Consider the following 21,838-nt stretch of genomic DNA (forward strand, 5'->3'; position numbering starts at 1 on the left):
GAGATCGACAAACTCAACAAAAAAGCTTTGAATACAATACGGATATTTCTTAGAATTGATGGTCATCCTATAAAAGTTACGGTCGTCCTATATAAATTACAGTCAGTCTTTACAAATTACGGTCATCCTTTACAAGTTACGGTCATCTTTTTACCAATCACGGTCATCCTTGTTTTATGTTACGGTCATCTTGAAAATATTTTGATTATGATTTACGGTCATCTTAACGATTTTTTCAAATCGAATTTCCCGTTTCATGCACATTTATCGGAAGTAATTAGTGATTTTCGAGTGATTCTTTTATAAATTTACATCGTTTCAATGTATGATTTGTAAAGAAAATGATATAGAAACACTTTAACAGACAATACAGAAACTGACCTAATTTTTCATCCGACATCTTGGGATGACCGTGAATGCAGTTACGGTCATCAGCTTTACCCCAGTGACCTTGGTTGGTATTAACCTAGTGCCAACATAATTCAAAATAACAGTTACGAAATATGACTACGAGTTTACTACCTGAGTGAATTCCGATTCTGCACTGCAAAGATTTATTCGGATTGTGAGGAATCCTGAAACATTCGACTGAGTCTCTTATAGACAGCGCCATCTGTGCTATTTCTTTGACATGTTTAATGCCATTCAGAACTGGAAGACCAGACACTACCATGTACGCATCCCCTATTGTCTCAACCTGAATAGATAAATATTTCAACAATGTAGAGTACACGACAGAGATGTGGTTTAATTGTTATTGAAACATCTTTCAACCAAAGTATTATTACCTGCATCTACGTAAATCTAAGTACTTCTGACACCAATGACCAAATCCCATATATAATGGTCAGCTATGAAAGTTCCGAATGGTGCCCGAAATGACAATATGTCAAACATTTCAAGCGTCTACATTTGATAAATACAATTAACATAAAAAAAAAGTACGAATATAGCACACATATATGAGCAGATAACCAATGCATTACCTATATATAAGGCGCTTATTTTAGATGTAAGGTTAACAATACAAGATGCAAGTCCTTTATTGTCAATTATGACGCCCAATTATTTGGGCAGTACAATTAAGTTAAATTTCATGCAAGTGATTACATTGATTATTTAAGAATTAAATGCTTCCTTTTGTAACTTCATTGGGGTGTAAAAGCACTGATCGAAGTACATTTCATTCTAAAAATGTGCGCACGTTCAACGGTTTTAGAACCCTATGAAGTTACAAAAAGAAGCATTCAATACTTATAATTACATTTTTTAGCTAGGATCATGAAAACACGATTTTTATCAAGTTTTTATTTAATTTACCTGTACACTTTATTGTAGGACCTCGTGTATTCATGAGTGGTAAATGTTATTGTGTAATGAAGTTGATTAATGAATAACGCGAGATTGCAGTGTAGCCAATCAGAATAACTTATTATAATGAAACATACATCTAATGTAATTATTTGACATTAAAACAAAATCAATTCTCCATGAGCAAACAATTTTCTACAGAAATAATATACAATTATTTCACACAGATGTATAATATAATACAGATGGACAAACTATCGGTGACTAAACTGTATCTGTATTTTATCGAGAATTAAATTTCCCTTAAATAACAACACAACATACAATAAAAAGGAAAAAAACTGTAAACAGTACAAAAAACATTAAAAAAAAAACATTACTAAAGCTACTTCACAACACACAGAGACCAAATGACGACTGTAGAGGACGAAATAATTACGATTGACATACTACTTGGGGAGGCCTGTTACAAAATTTTCCGACATCAAATGCTTGAAATACACTGTTGTGTATATAAATCAATTTTGATTTGCTATATAAAAAGGTTTAGTTGGGTAGACAACTAAGAACATAAAAATAAAACATAGGTTCGCGACCGGATGACATTTTTCTAAATGCGAGTTAAGTACCTTGTGTAAAATTAAGGTATATAGAATTTTATCAAGTGTCCTTAAATTTGTTTAAGATATAAAAAAAAAATCTATAAAGCTTTCAAAACAATCAAACATCTGTAATTAAGTAACATACACATTGGAAATGGTGGAGATAAATCATTTTTTGATATCCTAATTCTCCTCTTTGTAATGTCGATCAATACATCTAACTAACAATAAATAAAAAGCATACTTTTGTCTCTTGTTTGAGACCATGATTTATTTACCAGTTGTTAATGGTAGATTTTATTAATGGCTTTTAGTAACAGGGACTGCTATGACACCCCTGTCTTTTGTTGTACCTCATGCCTCATGCCAATCTGATGTTTATTACCATACCAAACGTATTTTCGAAGAGTGTTTAACTGTAAGACTATTGTGTGTTATATCTTTATTTTATTTTATTGTTTTATTATCAATCAGGACATTAATTTTTACCGTTTGAATTGTTTCACATTTTGTCAAGTCGGGACCTTTCAAAGCTGACTTTACGATAAATATTTTTATCACGATCGGATGCCATGACCTTAAGTTGCTTTAACCAACACGCAGTTTGTATCCTGTTAGAAAGGTTCCAAATGGGCATTCATAACTTAGTTTTTTTATATTGATAAATTTAGTTCACAAAATGACCAAACGACCAATATGAGTGGTATTAACTCACAGAATAAATAAAAATATTCCTGCAAATACGGAAAATAAGGTTAAATCAATCAAAAAGAGGGAAATGCAAAAAACCGGATAACATAAAAAAAAATATTATTTATGAACCAACAAACAGAAATGGTAACGATATCGGTTCTTTTTATAAAAAAAAAAGAAGCCTGAAATACCATTTTATGGAGAGAAAAAAAGCAAAACTGGTATCAATACAATATATTTCTACCTTTGCCGTCATAATCAACGATCTTGAGAGTTCAATGAGAAAAGTAAAATCTCCTGAATACATTTAATAAGCACAGATTTGCTTTTAAACTTTTCCTGTTTATCATATTTCATCAAAGGGAAATCCCACTATCAGGACATTCGTAATTTAGGAATTTACAAAAATTTAATCATAATAACATCTGTGCATACCAAAGTTCATGGCACGACGTTCAAGGAAGAAGACAAAAGGAAAGTGTGAAAGGCTTCCTTTACACTGATAGTAATCTAGGTTGATATGCCATTGTGTTGAAGTTCTTTTATTGTCATAATATTATGTAAACTATGTCAAAAGTACATGACAATCATTTAACACAAACAATATTTAAATATTCAAAAAAAAAAATGGGAAGGTTAGTGATCTGAGGTTGGCGTAAATTTCAATGTCATTGCATGCTGTGTAGTCATATCAACTAAAAATAAATAGCATTTCTGAAATACAAAAACAGTATGGGCCTTTGGCTTATAAAGTTGATATTTTGAGCGTATGTGTTCGGGATATTGATTTCATATAAGCAGATATCAGAATAATCTATCAGGCATATTTTGTGTACTCATTTCATTATCTTCATGAACAAGCTTCATATTATGGATGAAACTTATATTTCACAATACATTCAATACATTTAATCTGCACTCACTTTTAAAAATGTGTGATGAGGCTAGACTTAGGTACAGGGCATTGGAGGCTAGACATAGGTTCAATGTATTGGAGGCTAGACATAGGTTCAATGTATTGGAGGCTAGACATAGGAACAAGGTATTGACAATATTATTGCTAAATTGTTAGTATCTTATTTTAAAACTATGTCTTGTCACAACACAATCTGTGTTCATCCTACCTTATAAACATCATGTCTGTCTATAATTTCATCAAAGCAGTTGTAAAGATCATTTAGCAAGTCAACAATCTTAAATTAAAAGAAAAACATATATAAAATTTTACCATAACGTTCTAAAAGCTTAAATAAGTGTTTTGCATTGTTTTTACCACTTATATATGTTAGCGGCAATAAGTGAAATTAGGCATTAAGCTTAAATCCTAGGCAATAAGCTAACGCATAGGCATTAAGTTATTGCCTGAAATTTTCAGGCATTAAGCTTATTACCTGAAATCTTATGATGATTATTCATCCTATTGCCGAACATAATTTTAGGCAATAAGTGAAATCTGGAATTAATGCATATTTGGTGATTTATTCTTGATATAAAGGAGTTACTTAATTTATTTCTAATATATCATGTGTAAATATACATTCATTTGACAGATCTTCAAATTAAGTAAGTTTATTTAGTAATTTTAGCAGTTAAAAAACAGAATTTACACATACTTTTTTCATGTTTTTGTGATATTACAAAATATTAAAAAGATTTAAAAAAGTGATTGTTATAATCCAATTAAACAAGGGGAAGATTCTATAAAATAATTTTAATATTTATTTGAAAATTTGTTCACTTCAATATAGTCGAGCTGATTTATACTTGTCAAAAGTAGACAAAATTAAAATGTGATTTTCTTGCTCACACCATTTTTCATTTTTTTATATAGGATAAGTAAGTTTTCTTTATTAACAGTTTCACAACTTTTTATCAAGTTTTCATATTTTTAGATTATTATTTTAATATAGATAACATATCTTATTAGTGATTTTATTTCCAGTCTCTTGTGGAGTGTTTTGACACTTCCATTTCAGCTCCCTCAAAGCATAATTTTACTGATTATATGTAAAATTTTAACTATTTGCAGTTAGTTTGTTCAATTCTAATATAAAACTTAGTTACATTATTTACTTATGTTTTGTTTCATATAGTTTACAATGTACAAATTATTATAATTTAAAACTAATATTTATTTTTTGATAATTAGTCGGTTTTTAAATTAAAGTTGTTGGTTAAATTTGATACAATATTAATTTTTTTCATTTGCTATTTTTTACGTCAATACACGGTTAGGACATCCTAGCTAAGATAATCATCAGATAGCTTCAATGTGCATTCTGAGACATGTCGTAAGTCGTTCCTAATTTTATCATAATTTCTGTCCTAGGAATATCTTATAGGATCGATCTTAAGACAGTTTCGATAAACAGGCCCCAGTTCTCATAATGTTATTATTTTACAAATATATTGTTATTTAAATGAATAAATGTCTTTTATTTATTCGCATTTATGTTTTAGGCATTAAGCTTAATGCCTGCACATATTTTTCAGGATTTAAGCTTAAATCCTAGGATTTAAGACTAATGCCTAACATCATTTAGGCAATAGCGTTAGCTTATTGCCTAGGATTTAAGCTTAATGCCTAATTTCACTTATTGCCGCTAACATATATATATATAAAATTGTATCTAACATAAGATATATATACAAAATCATAAAAAATGCCAGGCGTTTAACATGGTATACCAACCGGGCATTTCAGTGACGCTCGATTCGGAACACTTGAAATGTCAAAACAAAGTTCTAAATTGAAGAGTGTCAAAAACCAAAATTTCTGTAAAAGTTCCATTATGACCTTGGATAGAGCCACCTTAGGGTTTCAAATATTTTTAAATATTTTTAATAAAGTAGATTTGTTACGGATATAGTAATATCAGTTGTATGAAAATTGAAGTGGTGAATCAAAATATCGAAATGACAAATTTAGTTCAATTCAATTTCTATTTTATGGAAAATAACTTCAAACGCACTAACATTTAAAGAGTTATTTTAATTTTCCATGACCAAAATTACAGTTGACTTCTTTTTACAGCAGTTGATACGATATTCCCGTGCTTCCATTTCCTATCATGATTTTCTTGATACAGGGCTTCTGCTCACAAGGAAGCTAGAAAACCAAGAGTTCCAAAAGGTGAAGTTGAAATCATCACTTCGTAAAGGAGTAGGTCCGGTAAGGACCGATTTTGGCCTCAAATTTCAGGTTCATCTGACGAAAGATTTTGACCACTTTTTAATTACTTAAGTGTCTATTTGATTTGAATTAATTAGTTTATGGGAAATATTTTAACTGATTTAGTCATTAAAAACGATCCGATTCAAGCTCAATTATGAAAAATCTACCAAATATGCCGACAAATGTCCCTTTTCAGATGGTTTTTGGAAAAAATGGAAGTGGCCGAATCCGTGTTCATCCTCAACCTTTATATATGTTATGTATTATCATCAATTACAACTTACATTTCAATATTAAGGACGAACACGAATGCGGCCACTTTCGTGTTACACGAAAACCGTCTAAAATTTAACTAAAATGCTAGAATTGTGAAGATTTCAGTAATTTAGCATGACTTAATGGTGCTAGTACCGGATATATATACATTGTATTGTCAAAAACAGCCCGTATTTATGTAGCAGAAGCATTCTACTGTCCAATAAATAACTAAAGGTTTACATTTTAACAATTTTGTAAAACTGCTATATTTTGGGGCAAAAAAGGGGTCTTACTGAACCTACTCCTTTTACGGACGCCATCACGAGTTGGTTGACCGTTATGGAATAACCGTTTCACAAATGATATCGGATATTTTCCTTACGTCCCCTTCCATTACATGAATGTGACCTACCGAATTAGACTATTTATCGGATTTGTAATCTCATAAGCAACTCGACGGTACCACATGTGGAGCAGGATCTGCTTACCCTTCCGGAGCACCTGAGATCACCCCATATTTTCGGTGGGGTTCGTGTTGTTTATTCTTTAGTTTTCTATGTTGTGTCATGTGTGCTATTGTTTGTCTGTTTGTCTTTTCTGTCCCTCTGGTATCTTTCGTACCTCTTTTATGTCAGTGTGTGCTTCGACTCTGACATAGTTTTTGACATACATATCAACCTTCCGTTGATACCTTTTCTAAAGTTCCAACTCCATCAGGCAAAATTTACTTTCCATATTTTTTGCTTTGGTGTATCCTTTTTCATTAACCTCACTAAGTATTTACAGATACCAAGCTTTCCTATATCGGTATAGGATTAACAAACTCGTTGTGAAGATAATAAGGCATAAGGCTTCGGACGCCTTGAATCTTTGAAGTGGTCTTTTCATTTAAACGTATTGTAACTGATTTCCGAGATTATAATAGTGCATGAAGTTTTACCTGGAAAAGCGGACTCTGGGATGAAAGTTCAGTAAAGCCTACGATATCACTAAAATATATCGTTAAGCAATTAAAAGCTTTACCTGGAAATGTAAACTATGGGTTCAAATTAAGTGAAGCCTACGATTATTTAAATATCGTTACACAATCAAAACCTTAATCTAGAAAGGTGTAGACTTGGGGAAATGTAAGTAAAGCCAACTATATCACTACAATATATTGTTATACAATCAAACACTTTACCTGGAAAGGTGTACTCTGAGATGATATGTCGGTAAAGCCTACGATATCACTAAAATATATCGTTACACAATCAAAAGCTTCGGGGTTTACTGGTCTTCCATCTCTTAATTTTTCAGCAACAGATCTAGAAAAACGATTAAACAAAAATAATTCCCTGTTTTACCAGTTAAATAGTCGTTATGAATGTCTTAGATTGTTTTCATAACTTTTGTGAAATTGTGTGTATGTTTACGGAGCATTTTACCTGATACATTATGGTAAAAGTTGGATAACAATATCATAGAAAGGTTTTTCTTATATTTGTATGTATAAAGCACCTAGAAAATCAATTTTACGATGTAAGGAGTAAATCTTAATCTTTACTTCCTTCCAAACAAGATTGGGTCTGGAACTGTACATTCACTTCTCTCTAGCACGATAACACCGCCTATTATTATGCAAACGTATTCTTCCCTACTGTAACTAGCGCTGACAAAAATCAGTTTTTTTCTGGGGCTATTCCCTTCTAGTAGGTATTAAGCAATGACACCTCATCACAATAATTGTAGTATGTTTAAAATAACGAATTATGTGTGTGCAAAATAAAAGAGGTGTACTGAAATTGGGTGGTTTACTATATTTTTGTTTTCTATCTATTAATTTTTAGAAATAGATGATTAAACATATAGGAAATAGAAATTAACATTACTAATGTCAAAATTGTTTCCTTACGTTGAACTTATTGTAGAGAAAATCTAATATACAGATAATGTTTTACGTTTTTCATCATCGGAGTTTTAAAGGCGTTACACGATATATCTAACAAGTGAGTTTATGTAGCAGTAGTTTGTGGTGTTGTGTAGCTGAATCTTAAATTTTTGAGTTTTGTAAACTGTTATTAATCTTTTTGATTTAATTTAAGATGCATATCGTCTGTCATTTCTTATAGAAGTTTAGATCAAACAGTACCGTGGAAGAACTTGATATAAAAGTTCCTCAGATTTTCTTTTCTCATCTAGAAATGCCTGTGTTCTTTCAAAAACAAGAGCTTCCAGATTATTTGCATATTGTTCCATTCTTCTAAGCAATGCATCTAATACATTATGAGTTTTTGAAATTCTGAAAGCAAGAAACATTTACGTACATTAATTATTATTTATCTTAACTTTGAAACGTTGACAGATTTTCTCGGTGTCTTCAGGATACTAGCTTTTTATGATTGGCCACCTTTTGGTAAACTTACTGTGTCTCAAATAATCTATAATAAGCTGGCACGCCATGCAAAAATGAATGTCGTTAACATGATCATCACCAGTTGCGATCGAAAGAAAACAACCAAAATTATTAGCGAAATGTTATTTATTTATCTGCAAACCAACGGATATTTAAATGACATGAAATTAGCTGAAAATCTTCATAGAATAGTTTTGATAAGCTGTTTCATACATACATATTTTGTTTATTTATTTATTTGTTTTTATATAACATAAACAGCTTTACATACTAGGTGAAAGAACATAAAATTATTTATACCCAGTTGAATCCTTTATTCTTTTTTCGATGATTATAAAATTCGGCCTATTTTGTGGATCTTCATTCAAACAGTCATACATAATTGTTTCCATCCCTCCAATGTAGTCTTTATTACTGTTTTTATGTAACGTAGGTCGGTATGGTGGATTCTCGGTGTGAGCTACTTTCATAAGTATTTCTGTATGAAAAAATAATACATTTTATGTATGTTTCATAAGGATCCGCAATATCCATTGGCTGACGACAATCGTAAGGCACTTAAAATTATACTTTATTTATCAATAGCATAAATGCAGTGTTCAAAACTGCATCTGCTTCCCGTGAAGCGTTACAACATACAATGCTGTTACACCGATTGCCTAAGTTAGAGGCTAGGTTGTTCGCTCACAAATATGTTTTACCTCGCCATATTCTTTGTGTGCCTGTCCTAAGTCAGGAGCCTGAAGAACGGTTGTTTTCGTTGGCTTATGTCTGTCAAATTTGTTTTCCGTGAATTGTTTTGTAATGAAAGAGGACGTTAGTTTTCTCAATTGAATTGTTTCAATTTTGTCTTGTCGGGAAATTAAATAGTAGACTATACAATATGCGGTTTTCTCATTGTTGAAGGCCGTATGCTTGCCTGTATTTGCTAGCATCTCCTTCATTTGAACATTTGTGGGTAGTTGTCTCGTTTGCAATCATATCACATATCTTTACTTTTATATAGGAACACAAATGCAAAACTTGACATAGCTTGTAATTTTATGGTGTATAGCATATAAATGTAATGCTGTATGGTTGTTTAAAGTAAAATAACAAAAATACCAAACTGCAAGGACAATTCAAAACGGAACTTCCCTAATCAAAATAAAAATTGTTCCTTTTGTAAATTTTACGTACGCCATTACGAGTTGGTTGATTGTTATGGAATATCAGTTTAACAGACTGATATCGGATATATTCCTTTTTCACAAATTACAATACCGTTCCTTTTTCACGAGTGTGACTTACCGAATTGGACTATTTACCGGGGTTTTAATAACATGAGCAACACAACGGGTGCCATACGACGAACTGGATCAGCTTAGGTTTCCGTAGTATCTGAGATCATCACTTGTTATTGGTGGGGTTCGTGTTGCTTAGTGTTTATGTTTTGTCTTGTGTACTATATTTTGTCTGTTTCTTTTTTACCCATGGCGTTGTCAGTTCATTTTCAACTTTTGAGTTTGAATGTCACTCTGGTATGTTTCGTCCCTCTTTCAAAGGGGATGCACATATTTTTAGGTTATTTTTACATTGTTTGAAATATAATTTTATTTTTTTCTTGGAATGCTGTGAAATATGAATACAGTACTTATTTAAAAATATCTATTTACGAGAGAAAATATGACTTTTATTATAGATGCCATATATCAATATATAATGTACACTAGTTTTCGTAGTATACTTTTGTGCTTTTGATACTTATTTGACAACCTTGTGACGTAAAGTTATCTAATTCCTCGCTGAACGGTTCTTTTCTCGACAATATTTCGGACAGTACTATCCCAAAACTGTATACATCACCAGTCTGAGAAACTGTTTTGTCTTTGGTGCGCAGATGTTCCGGTGCAATCCAAAAACTGTCTAAAATTAAAAGGATTGGTGTTATTTGTGTGACTAAAAGATTCAATTTGTTTTTTTTTTTAATTTCAACTTTTAAATTTTTACGAAATACGCAAATTGCGATATCCACCATGTGTTTTGATTATCAGTAAAGTCCAGGAATCATTTTATTATCTGACGAATTCTGTCTGGTTTCTGATAGGATTCATGATGAAAAGATTTTAGATTTCTATGTAATGTAGTATATTGAGCCGATATTTTTGTGACATTATTCCCAAATGAGACTCAAAGAGAACCCATGACGAAAAAGTTAACAACACTTTGAATTTATGTTTGTTGTCTATCGGGGTTTTTTTATGTTTGTTTTTGGTACGGTGTTGTCAATTTCTCTTTTCAGTTTGAATGTCCTCTTTATTCCTAGAATCATGTGTTTATTCTTAGTTATTGTTATATCTTGTTTGTTATTTACAGAACTAATGTGATTAAGAACTTGACACACGGTATTTTTCAATTTATTTTCTTTTTCATCAGATAAAATACAACATGTTTTCTCTTTTACTTGTGTTCTTTTCAAATTAATCATTTGTCTTATTTTTTTTAGTTTTAAAACTTACTTGCTTGAATAGTGTTGTCTTTACATTGCATGTGCAATCTTCTCAGTCCATATCCCGTTATTTTTAACACAAAGCGACTATCAATAACACATGCATCACTGGTCAAATCTCCATGTACATATATACTACTGTTATGTAGATAGGCCATTCCCTGAAATAAAAATGTTAGTTAATAAAAATAGAAAAATGTCCAAGTGTTAAACACACATGGTTTACTTTTATAAATTGTTATTTGGACGGAGAGTTGTCTCATTGGCACTCATACCACATCTTCCTATATCTATAATAATATAAGGAGTCGGCTTTCTTCATTTTCAAAAGATTTAATTTTTCAGGACTCTTTTATTTTTTTGATTTGTTGAAAAAAGAGGCCGAAGAAATCAAAAAGAGAGTAAAAAACGAAATGTCAAAAACCTAAAATCGTTTTTGATGTGTTTTGTTTTTGATTTTGCCATGTGATTATGAACTTTCCGATTAGATTTTCCTCTAAGTTCAGTATTTTTGTGATTTTACTTTCTAAAAAAGAAATCAGCCAGACTTCAGAGTAATCACCTAAATCAAGGTTCGACTTTTCCCCTGAAATCCAGAAAAAATTTAACCCCAGTTGGAACATTTTGTTGCTGGTTGAAAATTTTACGCGATGTTATTCAACCTGACAAATAAAGTGAAACATAAATCCCATAGAATTATTTACGCTGCAGTCCTGTAAATACTTAAAATACATTAACCATTAATTTAATATTTTACACCTATCTAAAAAATAATTTGTAGGATCATGCGAATTCAGTTTACAATTCTTGCATTTCATATGTGCTTGTTTTCTATGTTGTTATTTTGTAGTGTGACTTGCCTAGGCGTCACTCGTGACGCATAATAACTTGAAGAAGAAGCATTTCTGAATGCAAACGCTTACTACTAAAATTGTATTTTTTAGCTTTCAAAACTAGATTTTTTATATGAATCGGCATAACCATTAACGGATAAATTAGTTACCTTTTCTTAAACATATTCTTCTTCAGGATTTGATAACTGTTTAAATTTGAAGCACACTCACTTCGCACCTAGTATACAATTTACTTACAAATCACTGAACACTTGATACTAAATTTCAGTTTGTGCTTTACCTCTATTAAATCAATAATCAATGCCATTTTCAAATCTTTATCCAGATCAATGGAATCATTTAGTAATAACGTCTGAAAGAAATATTTATAATCATTTGCAAAACTTCAATTCGTGTAACAAGTGTTATGAAATATATATAGATGTATAAAGAAATAGTACTTTTGTGTTTAAAAAAACCAAACCAGTATATTTGATCTTATCTTAAGATTTGACGAACCATAACGTAGAGAAATGCTTCCCATACCGAAGTATGTGAGTTCATTCTTAGGTTTTTGTAGGGTTCTTTTTGTCTTTATTTAGTTTTCAGTTTTGCATTTGATTCCTTTTTTTAAATGTCCATGTCTCAACCCCTTCCATGACTATTCCCTTAATTTAATTGAAAGATTGTCGACATACTTTCTTTTCTTTTTTTTTTTTTTTTTTAAATCAAACTGATTAAAATAAAATAAAAGATAGAATGTTGAACAGATATATCATGTTATGGAGGGGTATTTGCGAAAAATACCAGTCAAGGGACTGTAAAATTTGGTCCCAAGACTGGTATTTTTCGCAAATACCCCTCCATAACATGATATATCTGTTTAATTACACCGAAATTTGGTCCCAAGACTGGTATTTTTCGCAAATACCCCTCCATAACATGATATATCTGTTTAATTACACCGAATCTATTTTGATTATAACTGTTTGTACAGGTCAAAGGAAATCTTTTGTTACCACTAGTAGTAAGCTGTAATCTGTAAACAAGTTTATGCATAATTTGCATTTGTAAATAATTACATGATCTCATTAGGAATTATACCACAACAACTATTTTATGTGAATAAATTGAGTGTGCAAGATTGATAAACTTTTAATTTTGTTCACTAAAACACTATGTAAAATATTTATAAAATAAATATACCATGTGTAATACAAACAGAAACATGAAAAATAACAGTGTCAACTATAAATGTTCAAAACATGAATTTTATGAAATATTGTGAATGGTAACATTACAGTTATTAAACACGATAGGGTGCTTATTCATCCCAGTACATTTTGTAGTTTGTGCTGGTGGATTTATGTTTGTTAAGTCCGAAAGAGGGTGCAATTCAGCTTCTCCCTGTTGAATACTTTCAAAAATGTCATCACACTGATCTTCAGTTAAATCTGATTCATTGACATCAAAAACAGAATTATTTATATTTATATTGTTATTGTTTTGATCTAAATTTGCAGTTGAATTCGCAGCGGTATACGACGAAATTGAAGCAGACATGTCACGCTTCTGCGCTGTGGATGTGTCACGAACATAGTTCTGTACACTTTGTTCATTCCTATGGCCTGAAATAGTGACAATATGTCTGGCTTCAAATCCAGAATCCCTAAGAACAGTTATACACGTTGCTCGCACACAGTGATTAGTGTATGATTTGCATAAATTTGCAGATTCTGAAATGTTTTTCATCATACTTCCTAAAGTGTTCTTCCCAAGGGGTTTATTTTCATACCATATTTCATCCTCTTCATCAAAAGAATCTCTTGGTCTCTGCCAAAACGCAGTTTGGTTTGGGTTTAGTTTATCTAGATACTTTTTGAAAGACAAAACTGGACACATTGGGGTTCCGGTGGCATACATTCTGCCCCCTTCCGGCTCAAAGTCTTCTTCATCCACTCCCTGGTGGTTCTTTGTCATTTCAGATGAAATTTTGTGTACATATTCTTTCCCTTCATCATCTTTAGAAATTTTAAAGTCTTGTGGCTTCATTTCACGGAGATTTTCTTGCCCCCGGCGGCAAAAATATAATAAAACCTCGAACCACACTTTGTTCAATAGTCCAGAAGGAGAATTAACATTGAATGTACGTGGATGTTCATACAGTTTCTTAATATCACCTTTGTCAACAGATTTTTTATGTTTAATTTGTCCCTTTCCTTCCTTTCTAAGTTTCTTGCACATTGCTTTGAAGATGTTGTTTGCAGTAGTAAATGCAGTATCAGTTATTACATCAAAGGGCTTGTTGTGCGGCGGCTGCTTTAGGTGCCTATTGATAGATTGACGAATTACACAAAAGCTGCTTCTAGAATAGTAATCTCCATTTGCTTGGCGAATGTTAACATAAAATTCTTTTAACAAATTATTTAAACTGGCCGGGCTTCTGTCCTCTATATTTGCATCTATTCCTTTAGACACACAATAGTCATAAACTAGTTTTATTGCAAACTTGGTTGACTTTTTAGTGTTATTTGCCAACACATCATTCATCAAATCATCGATATCTTCATCTTCAGCAGTACCAAATCTTTCTAATCCACGACCGCCTGCAGCCGTGTGAGCTGACATTTTTGTTTACAGTATTCGGAATATCTCTATCAATCAATATTGATTAATCACGTTGCCTTAATAATTGGGATAAGAAGAGAAACGTTCCGAATAATTTGGCGGGAAGAGGCTCGCGAGGGTAAAAAAGGAATATCCAAAATGGCAAATACCATGGTATTTGCGTCAAATTCACCGGCAGTGGTAAAAAAAAGCCAAATTCTTTTGAAATGAAGAAAAAAGTTTAGAATATGCAAAAAATACACTGGTTCTTAACCAATCAAAATGCAGCATTCTTACATAAGGTGTAATTATGAACAGATATATCATGTTAAGGAGGGGTATTTGCGAAAAATACCAATCGAGAGAATGTTAAATTTCACGAGCCGTAAGGCGAGGGAAATTCATTCTCAAGACTGGTATTTTTCGCAAATACCCCTCAATAACATGATATATCTGTTTAATTACACCGAATGTTAATGTACTAAAACGCATTGATGATCGTGACGTTACAAGCGTCCAGTCGGATAGAGTATTTTTTGGCGAATACCACGGCAGAGAGGGTAAAAAAGGCATATCCTTTTAGCAAATACCCCGGCGGCGTTAAAAATGAACGATATTCATTTGATAACAGTAAATTGGTGAAAAATGCACTGGCTATTAACCAATCAAAAACCCGGATTCTTACATAAGGTGTAATTACATCAAAAAGTTGGAATGATTGATCGGCAACAGATGTGCTTAGATTGATGAATTTTAAGAAATGTCGGCATTTCAGTGGGTTCTTATTGTGAACAACTACCAAATCTTGCAAGATTTCTCAATGTTCTGCTTCATATATTAATGATGTCCTGTTACTCTAACCCATAGTGTTTCCCACATCAATGATAGTTAGAAGTGTTTTTCGTTATTGTTTTTTTTTGGGGGGGGGATGCTTTTAAGGACAGTGTTTGTTTGATCGTGTTTTGTTTTTTGTCATTGTGTTGGCTGTTTTATACGGAAGCTAACGGGGTCAAAATGCTTACTTCGTAACTTGTCAATTTGTAACTTGTAACTGTGTGAGTTGTCAATTTGTATATTGATGTTTTGTAACTTGCCGATTCGTAAGTTGTCGATTTGTAAATTGTCTATTGTATAATATTGTCTATTTGTATATAGATGTTTTGTAACATGCCGATTCGTAAATTGTCTATTTGTTTATTGATGTTTTGTAACTTGTCGATTCGTTAAATGTCAATGTGTGAAATGTCATCGTTGTATTATGCTAACGATCATTATGACGACAGATGGCGCTCGGTTTCTTCTTAGGTGGAAAACCTCCTGTAAGTCTGTGCACCGCCTTATGCAATATATATCAAAATAATTTAAATCTAGAATGTACACCACATACATATGAAAGAAAAGTATTGGATAAATACATTTGTTTTGACATGTATACCAGGGACTCGGTTTTATATAAAGATGACCTCGAATAAACATGTTTGTTTACTGTACTGGTCACCAAACCTGGGGTGGGGTGTGTCACTTCGTGTATTAAGGTATATATAGATGTCTGGCTGGAACGGGCTTCCTTACCAACTTCGCAAATATATTACTGTCACTTGCCAGGAAATTTCTACTTAATATTTAACCGGGTCAAAATAAGACTACATACATGAAAACCGCATATATTTCAATTGTCTGGTCCATAATGGGATATAATATGGTCAATTAATAGTATGGGATCAGTACACATCTACCAACATCAATAAGCTTGAAAGAATACAGCGACAACCTGCGAGATTTATAATAGAAGAATACAAATCCAGAGAAGTTGGTTTCGTCTCAAACATGCTCACCAAACTGAAACTATAAGACATACAGACAAGACGCCCAAGACAGAAGCTAATATTTCTGTACGAGGAGGTCGAGGGGCTGGTTTCTCAGTGTTGAAGAACCAGACAATTTAAAAAAAAAGCTCGGTACAAAAAACCCACTGAATTGCTGCCAAGGGCCCGATTTAACAATTATCAGTCAAGAAATGTTGTGAAAAAACATGCAGATCAAAAACTACACAAAGTGTTTTGAGATCTCAGCGAGCAAAATACCACAATTGTCTAACTCATTTTTCGTAAAAACAGTATCCGAATGGAACCACCTTGAAGAAAATATAGTGCGCACACCGAGCGTTGACAGCCGTTCAGAAACTGCTATCGTGCATCGCCAATACATCGACGGCGCTCTCTCTCTGCCGTTGTATTACAGCCAGTATTTGTACCCACGAACACCAACTGCTTGATTGAGCCTGGTCTCTGGATATTTTGATAATGACCATAATCGTAAAACTATGAAACTGTTTATATTTTACTACACGCATCACCTACATAAAATTAAGAATGGAAATGGGGAATGTGTCAAAGAGACAACAACCCGACCATAGATCAGACAACAGCCGAACGCCACTAATGGGTCTTCAATGCAGCGAGAAACTCCCGCACCCAGAGGAGTCCTTTAGCTGGCCCCTAAACAAATATATATACTAGTTCAGTGATAATGGACGTTATACTAAACTCCGAATTATACACAAGAAACTAGAATTAAAAATCATACAAGACTAACAGAGGCCAGTGGCTCCTGACTTGGGACAAGCAAAAATGCGGCGGGGTTTAACATTTCTTTTGAGATCTCAAGCCCCTATACACCTACTTTTTACCAAAGTGACGCCCTATCCCTTTGACTTTACAGAGAAAAGATCTCGTCATTTTCATGGCAAAGGCAATTATCTCCAATATGTTAACACTAATTTTATTTCTCCATGAAAATATTTGCACATGATTTGGGGTTTGGCTCAGGGGTATGTATTGGGTAATTTTTAGAGTAAAATGGTAGCATGTGATCCTGACTGACTGCTCGACAGAAGAGCCAGGCGGAATACAGCATGGTTTGTTAATTGGATATTAGGATTATATTGTTACGAATTAATTGCAAATGATTTTTTATTTATATGACATGCAAATTAATTTTTTTTTAGCTTTATTGATTAACATCGTGAATATATGGTTTTTTTTTGGTTGTAAATCTTTATAGAACGGAAATCTGGTAGCGGCAATTTTTAAAGCTTCTTGACCAGAAAAATTTAGTAGGCATGTATATTCATACAAGTCAGCCCTTTCCCCTCCTGTCAGACTAAAATGGTCCGATAATAGCATTTTTAGGATTAATAGAAATCGTTTATTACTAGTACCTGGGTTTTCCAGTAATGATGTAGCCTTTTATAGCCGACTATATGGTATAAAGTTTTCTCATTATATGAAGGCCGTAGGTTGCCTATACTTACTTACATTGACTATTTGAACTTTGCTTTGATGGATAGTTGTCTCATTGGCAATCATACGGTTTATTACCACATCTCCTTGTTGTATTTACCTGAATAATCCAGTCGTTATATTCCACTGACCAACGAATATTTCATTAACCTCCCAATTAGGATAGATCGAGGGACTGAACTAGTCGGGGTGCATTTTTATATACTGAGTTTGCGTTCTCGGACGAAAGTCCACGTCAGTAAACAAAATAAAACTGGTATTCTTTAAACATGCAACTTTTGTTTGGTTTTCTTTTAGACGCATTTGCTGTAATTGATTGATTAAAATTACTTTGGTATATATTCCATATGGAGGTGTTCCTACTTACAGGAGGCTTATACACCGAAGAAGAACCCGAGCGTCATCTGTCGTCATAATGATCGTTGGCATAATACAACGATGACATTTCACACATCGACATTTCATACATTGACGTTTAACGAATCGACATGTTACAAGTTACAAAACATAAATACACAAATTGACAAATTACGAATCGACAAGTTACTAAACATCAATATACAAATTGACAATTTACGAATCGACAAGATACAATACATCAATAACCAAATTGACAATTTACAAATCGGCATGTTACAAAACATCAATATACAAACTGACAATTTACAAATCGACAAGTTATAAAACATCAATATACAAATTGACAGATCACACAGTTACAAGTTACAAATTTACAAGTTAGGAAGTAAGAATTTTGACCCCGATTTCTTAAGATTGCCGCATTGTATTTTCTCATCAAAATCGTCCGCATTTACATGAATTGCTAAAAACAAATAAAAACACGCATTTTTCAAACTGATAGAAATAAATTTAGCGTACCTGTAAATCGCCTCTAGAACAGTATTCTGATATTATCATGATATCCTGTTGTTTCGTATGCAATCCGATGAATTTTGTCAGATTAATGCAGTTGAAATCTCTCATCTAAATATATATGTCCAGCGTTTAAGATGTTGGTTATATGTTGGTCAATCTATGCAATACTTCGCGTTTAATAAATGAAAAAAAGGGAACGAAAAACAAGCCCTTATCAGTTTGTCGTACAAAACAGTTTGATAAATCAATCCGTTATGATAAATTATATAATGTTTGCATTTCCAAAAAGTCAATATACTACATGAGTACATTTTCAGTCTTTTGCAGTTGTGTTAAAAAAAAGTGCATTTACAAAGGCAACAACCGAATAATTCATACATGATACCAAAAAAGCGGAGGATTCGAAGGGGACATTCAAAAAGTTGAAGAAAAACTGACATCGCCATGGGAAAAAAGCGACGAAAAGGGTATGTAGTTCGAGCTCCACATTTATAACCCACCGTTTAAGAATCCAAGTAGACGTTCAACAGGTAATTGTATTGTCATATGGAGAGGTATAGTTATGCATTAACTTTCACATTCATGTTCACCGATTTAACTCAAATTTGTATAGTTGATTATATACTAAAACATTTATCCAAACGATAAAAAGTATAAAATAAACAATTTACAGGGTATAGGCTCGATAAATGTATCATCGTTCCGAGTGTGTTTTAGTCTAGACTCATGTAAATAACTATCGGGTTGAACTCCGAAGACTGCCAACAGTCAAATAACTTGTATATACATAAATATAGATATGAATAGATTGCAAACTGGTGCCTTTGTGTGTTTTCACGTCTGTTTAATTTCTTGTTATCTGTATAAGATATGTCGTGTATCTTTTTTACTTCTGTTAGAATGATATGTTGTGGATCGAATCGGTTAATCAAATGATTTAACTTTGTTTCACTTTCAATGTCGACATCCTTTTCCTTTTAATAACTGAACACGCATAAATCATGCTTTATCCATTATAGCTAAGAGGTTGAATCGAAGTTCGCATGAATACCGATTTAACGAGGTCACAAGTGCATTATTAATCATCGATGTGTTTTTAGCTTAGTCTGACAAAATTGAACAATACTGGCAGCTTAAAGCGAATTGTTATTTCACGATGTCTTTATATCTTTGCTTTTATAGTTATACTGCGATGATTTGTACTGGTTGATATCATCCAAATAGACGGACCTAGTCAAGGGAAAGATTGTATTCTATAGTACAAAGATAGTATAAAGACATTATACATAAATTGAAATGATGTAAACAAATATTACCTCAATCATTTCTAGGATCATTTTCCTGTCAATATTCAAACGTTTTGCTTCCAGTGTTTTAAAATGGACCTTGTTTCCCTACAAGAGAAATGAAAAGGGTAAATTAGTATGATTCACAACGTTTTCTGTTTCAAGATTGAACATTATCAATGTTGTTCTTTTTGTATATTTTAAGGTTAAGAAAAGAAAGAAAATACAAATTAAGATAATCAAATCATCCAATGAAAATCTTAAAATCTTCTGAAAATTTAGCAGTCCCTGGAATGGCTTTGGATCATATCGTTGTGTTGAATTTAAAAACACAGTATACATATTCTTATCTTAGATATATGCAATTAAGTTTAGTAAGGCCAAAATTTCTCACTTCATTCGCTCAAATGTCTTATTTGGAATTGATCACCAGTTTCAAAATTAATAAAGGCTTTCACAAGGATTAGAAAGAAAATTAATAGTTAGATTGAAATAATTTGTTATAAGCGATTTCATTTTATATAAACACAAACAGCGAGACTTGTTAATTTCTATCGGTATTTGAGACATACAATGTCTACAAAAATGTCTTTAACTTTGTGTGTGTAATATTAGATCACTTTTCTGTCATGAATTAAGTAAAATCACAAAATACCGGAACTCCGAAGAAAATTTAAAACAGGAAGTCCCCAATCAAATGGCAAAATCAAAAGCTTTAAAACACCAAACAAATGGACAACAACTGTCATATTCCTGACTTGGTACAGGCATTTTCTTACGTAGAAAATTGTGGATTAATAAAATTGAGAATAGAAATGGGGAATGTGCCAAAGAGACAACAACCCGACCATAGAAAAAACAACAGCAGAAGGTCACCAACAGGTCTTCAATGTAGTGAGAAATTCCTGCACCCGGAGGCGTCTTTCAGCTGGCCCCTAAACAAATATATACTAGTTCAGTGATAATGAACGCCATACTAATTTCCAAATTGTACACAAGAAACTAAAATTTAAATAATACAAGACTAACAAAGGCCAGAGGCTCCTGACTTGGGACAGGCGCAAAAATGCGGCGGGGTTAAACATGTTTGTGAGATCTCAACCCTCCCCCTATACCTCTAGCTTATGTAGAAAAGTAAACGCATAACAATACGCACGTTAAAATTCAGTTCAAGAGAAGTCCGAGTCTGATGTCAGAAGATGTAACTAAAGAAAATAAACAAAATGACAATAATACATAAATAACAACAGACTACTAGCAGTTAACTGACATGCCAGCTCCAGACTTCAATTAAACTGACTGAAATATTATGATTTCATCATATGAACATCAGGCACAATCCTTCCCGTTTGGGGTTTAGTATTATACCATCATAACATATATGAAAAGAACATAACCCGTGTCATGCCAACAACTGGTTTTTGAATAAATGTGTTTAGTTCCGATGCAAAGACCCTATAAGTGAATCAATATTAACGCCAAAATATGCAATCTTTAATGACCTGACAACAGTATCGTAACTATATCCCTTTTTAATAAGTTTATATAAAGGTTTTGTTAGTTTTTGAGGTGAATACTGACACCTTTGTGCTTTATAAAGAATATTTCCATAATAAAATTGGATGTGAAATACCTGAACGTATAAGAAGTCTGCATGTTGAGCTATATTTACGAATGATGTCCTTATACCGATGATAAAATTTAGTAAATGTTTTGACAAGTTTGTGATATCGAAAACCTTGGTGTAATAATTTTTCAGTAATACATAAATTTCTCTCGTTAAAATCTAAAACATTGTTACATGCACGAGCGAATCGTTCAAGTTGAGATACATAAACACCGTAAGATGGTGACAAGGGAACGTCACCATCTACAAATGGATAATTAACGATAGGAAATGAAAAATCATCTCTTTTATCATAAATTTTAGTATTCAGCTTTCCGTTAGTGATATAAAGGAAAGGGCAGTGGTCATTGTTAGTATTAGCTTTATTTAAAGTAAGTTCAACAGG

General features: G+C 32.5%; 2 protein-coding genes across 2 annotated transcripts in view; both read right to left on the reverse strand.

Moving 5' to 3' along the window:
- LOC139517893 (atrial natriuretic peptide receptor 1-like) overlaps positions 1 to 21,838 on the reverse strand; it is a 40,115-nt gene that overhangs the window by 5,734 nt on the left and 12,543 nt on the right. Inside the window, exons 4-13 of the mRNA XM_071309385.1 lie at positions 19,857 to 19,934; positions 18,544 to 18,648; positions 12,057 to 12,128; positions 10,933 to 11,083; positions 10,190 to 10,339; positions 8,735 to 8,912; positions 8,171 to 8,320; positions 7,223 to 7,346; positions 3,731 to 3,799; positions 523 to 697 (exon numbers count right to left, since the gene is read on the reverse strand). Of these exons, the coding sequence (XP_071165486.1) occupies positions 523 to 697; positions 3,731 to 3,799; positions 7,223 to 7,346; positions 8,171 to 8,320; positions 8,735 to 8,912; positions 10,190 to 10,339; positions 10,933 to 11,083; positions 12,057 to 12,128; positions 18,544 to 18,648; positions 19,857 to 19,934 (1,252 nt within the window). The remainder of the gene's footprint in view (positions 1 to 522; positions 698 to 3,730; positions 3,800 to 7,222; positions 7,347 to 8,170; positions 8,321 to 8,734; positions 8,913 to 10,189; positions 10,340 to 10,932; positions 11,084 to 12,056; positions 12,129 to 18,543; positions 18,649 to 19,856; positions 19,935 to 21,838) is intronic.
- LOC139517894 (uncharacterized protein KIAA1958-like) lies at positions 12,895 to 14,650 on the reverse strand. The gene has a single exon (XM_071309386.1). The coding sequence runs from the start codon at positions 14,381 to 14,383 to the stop codon at positions 13,028 to 13,030; it is 1,356 nt and encodes a 451-aa protein (XP_071165487.1). The 5' UTR covers positions 14,384 to 14,650; the 3' UTR covers positions 12,895 to 13,027.

This window comes from Mytilus edulis, chromosome 3 (genome assembly GCF_963676685.1).
Source record: "Mytilus edulis chromosome 3, xbMytEdul2.2, whole genome shotgun sequence".
NCBI lineage: Eukaryota > Metazoa > Mollusca > Bivalvia > Mytilida > Mytilidae > Mytilus > Mytilus edulis.

Bases quoted from the DNA above. Each gene is read 5' to 3' on its own strand.
- LOC139517894 (XM_071309386.1), bottom strand. From the start codon at position 14,383: ATGTCAGCTCACACGGCTGCAGGCGGTCGTGGATTAGAAAGATTTGGT.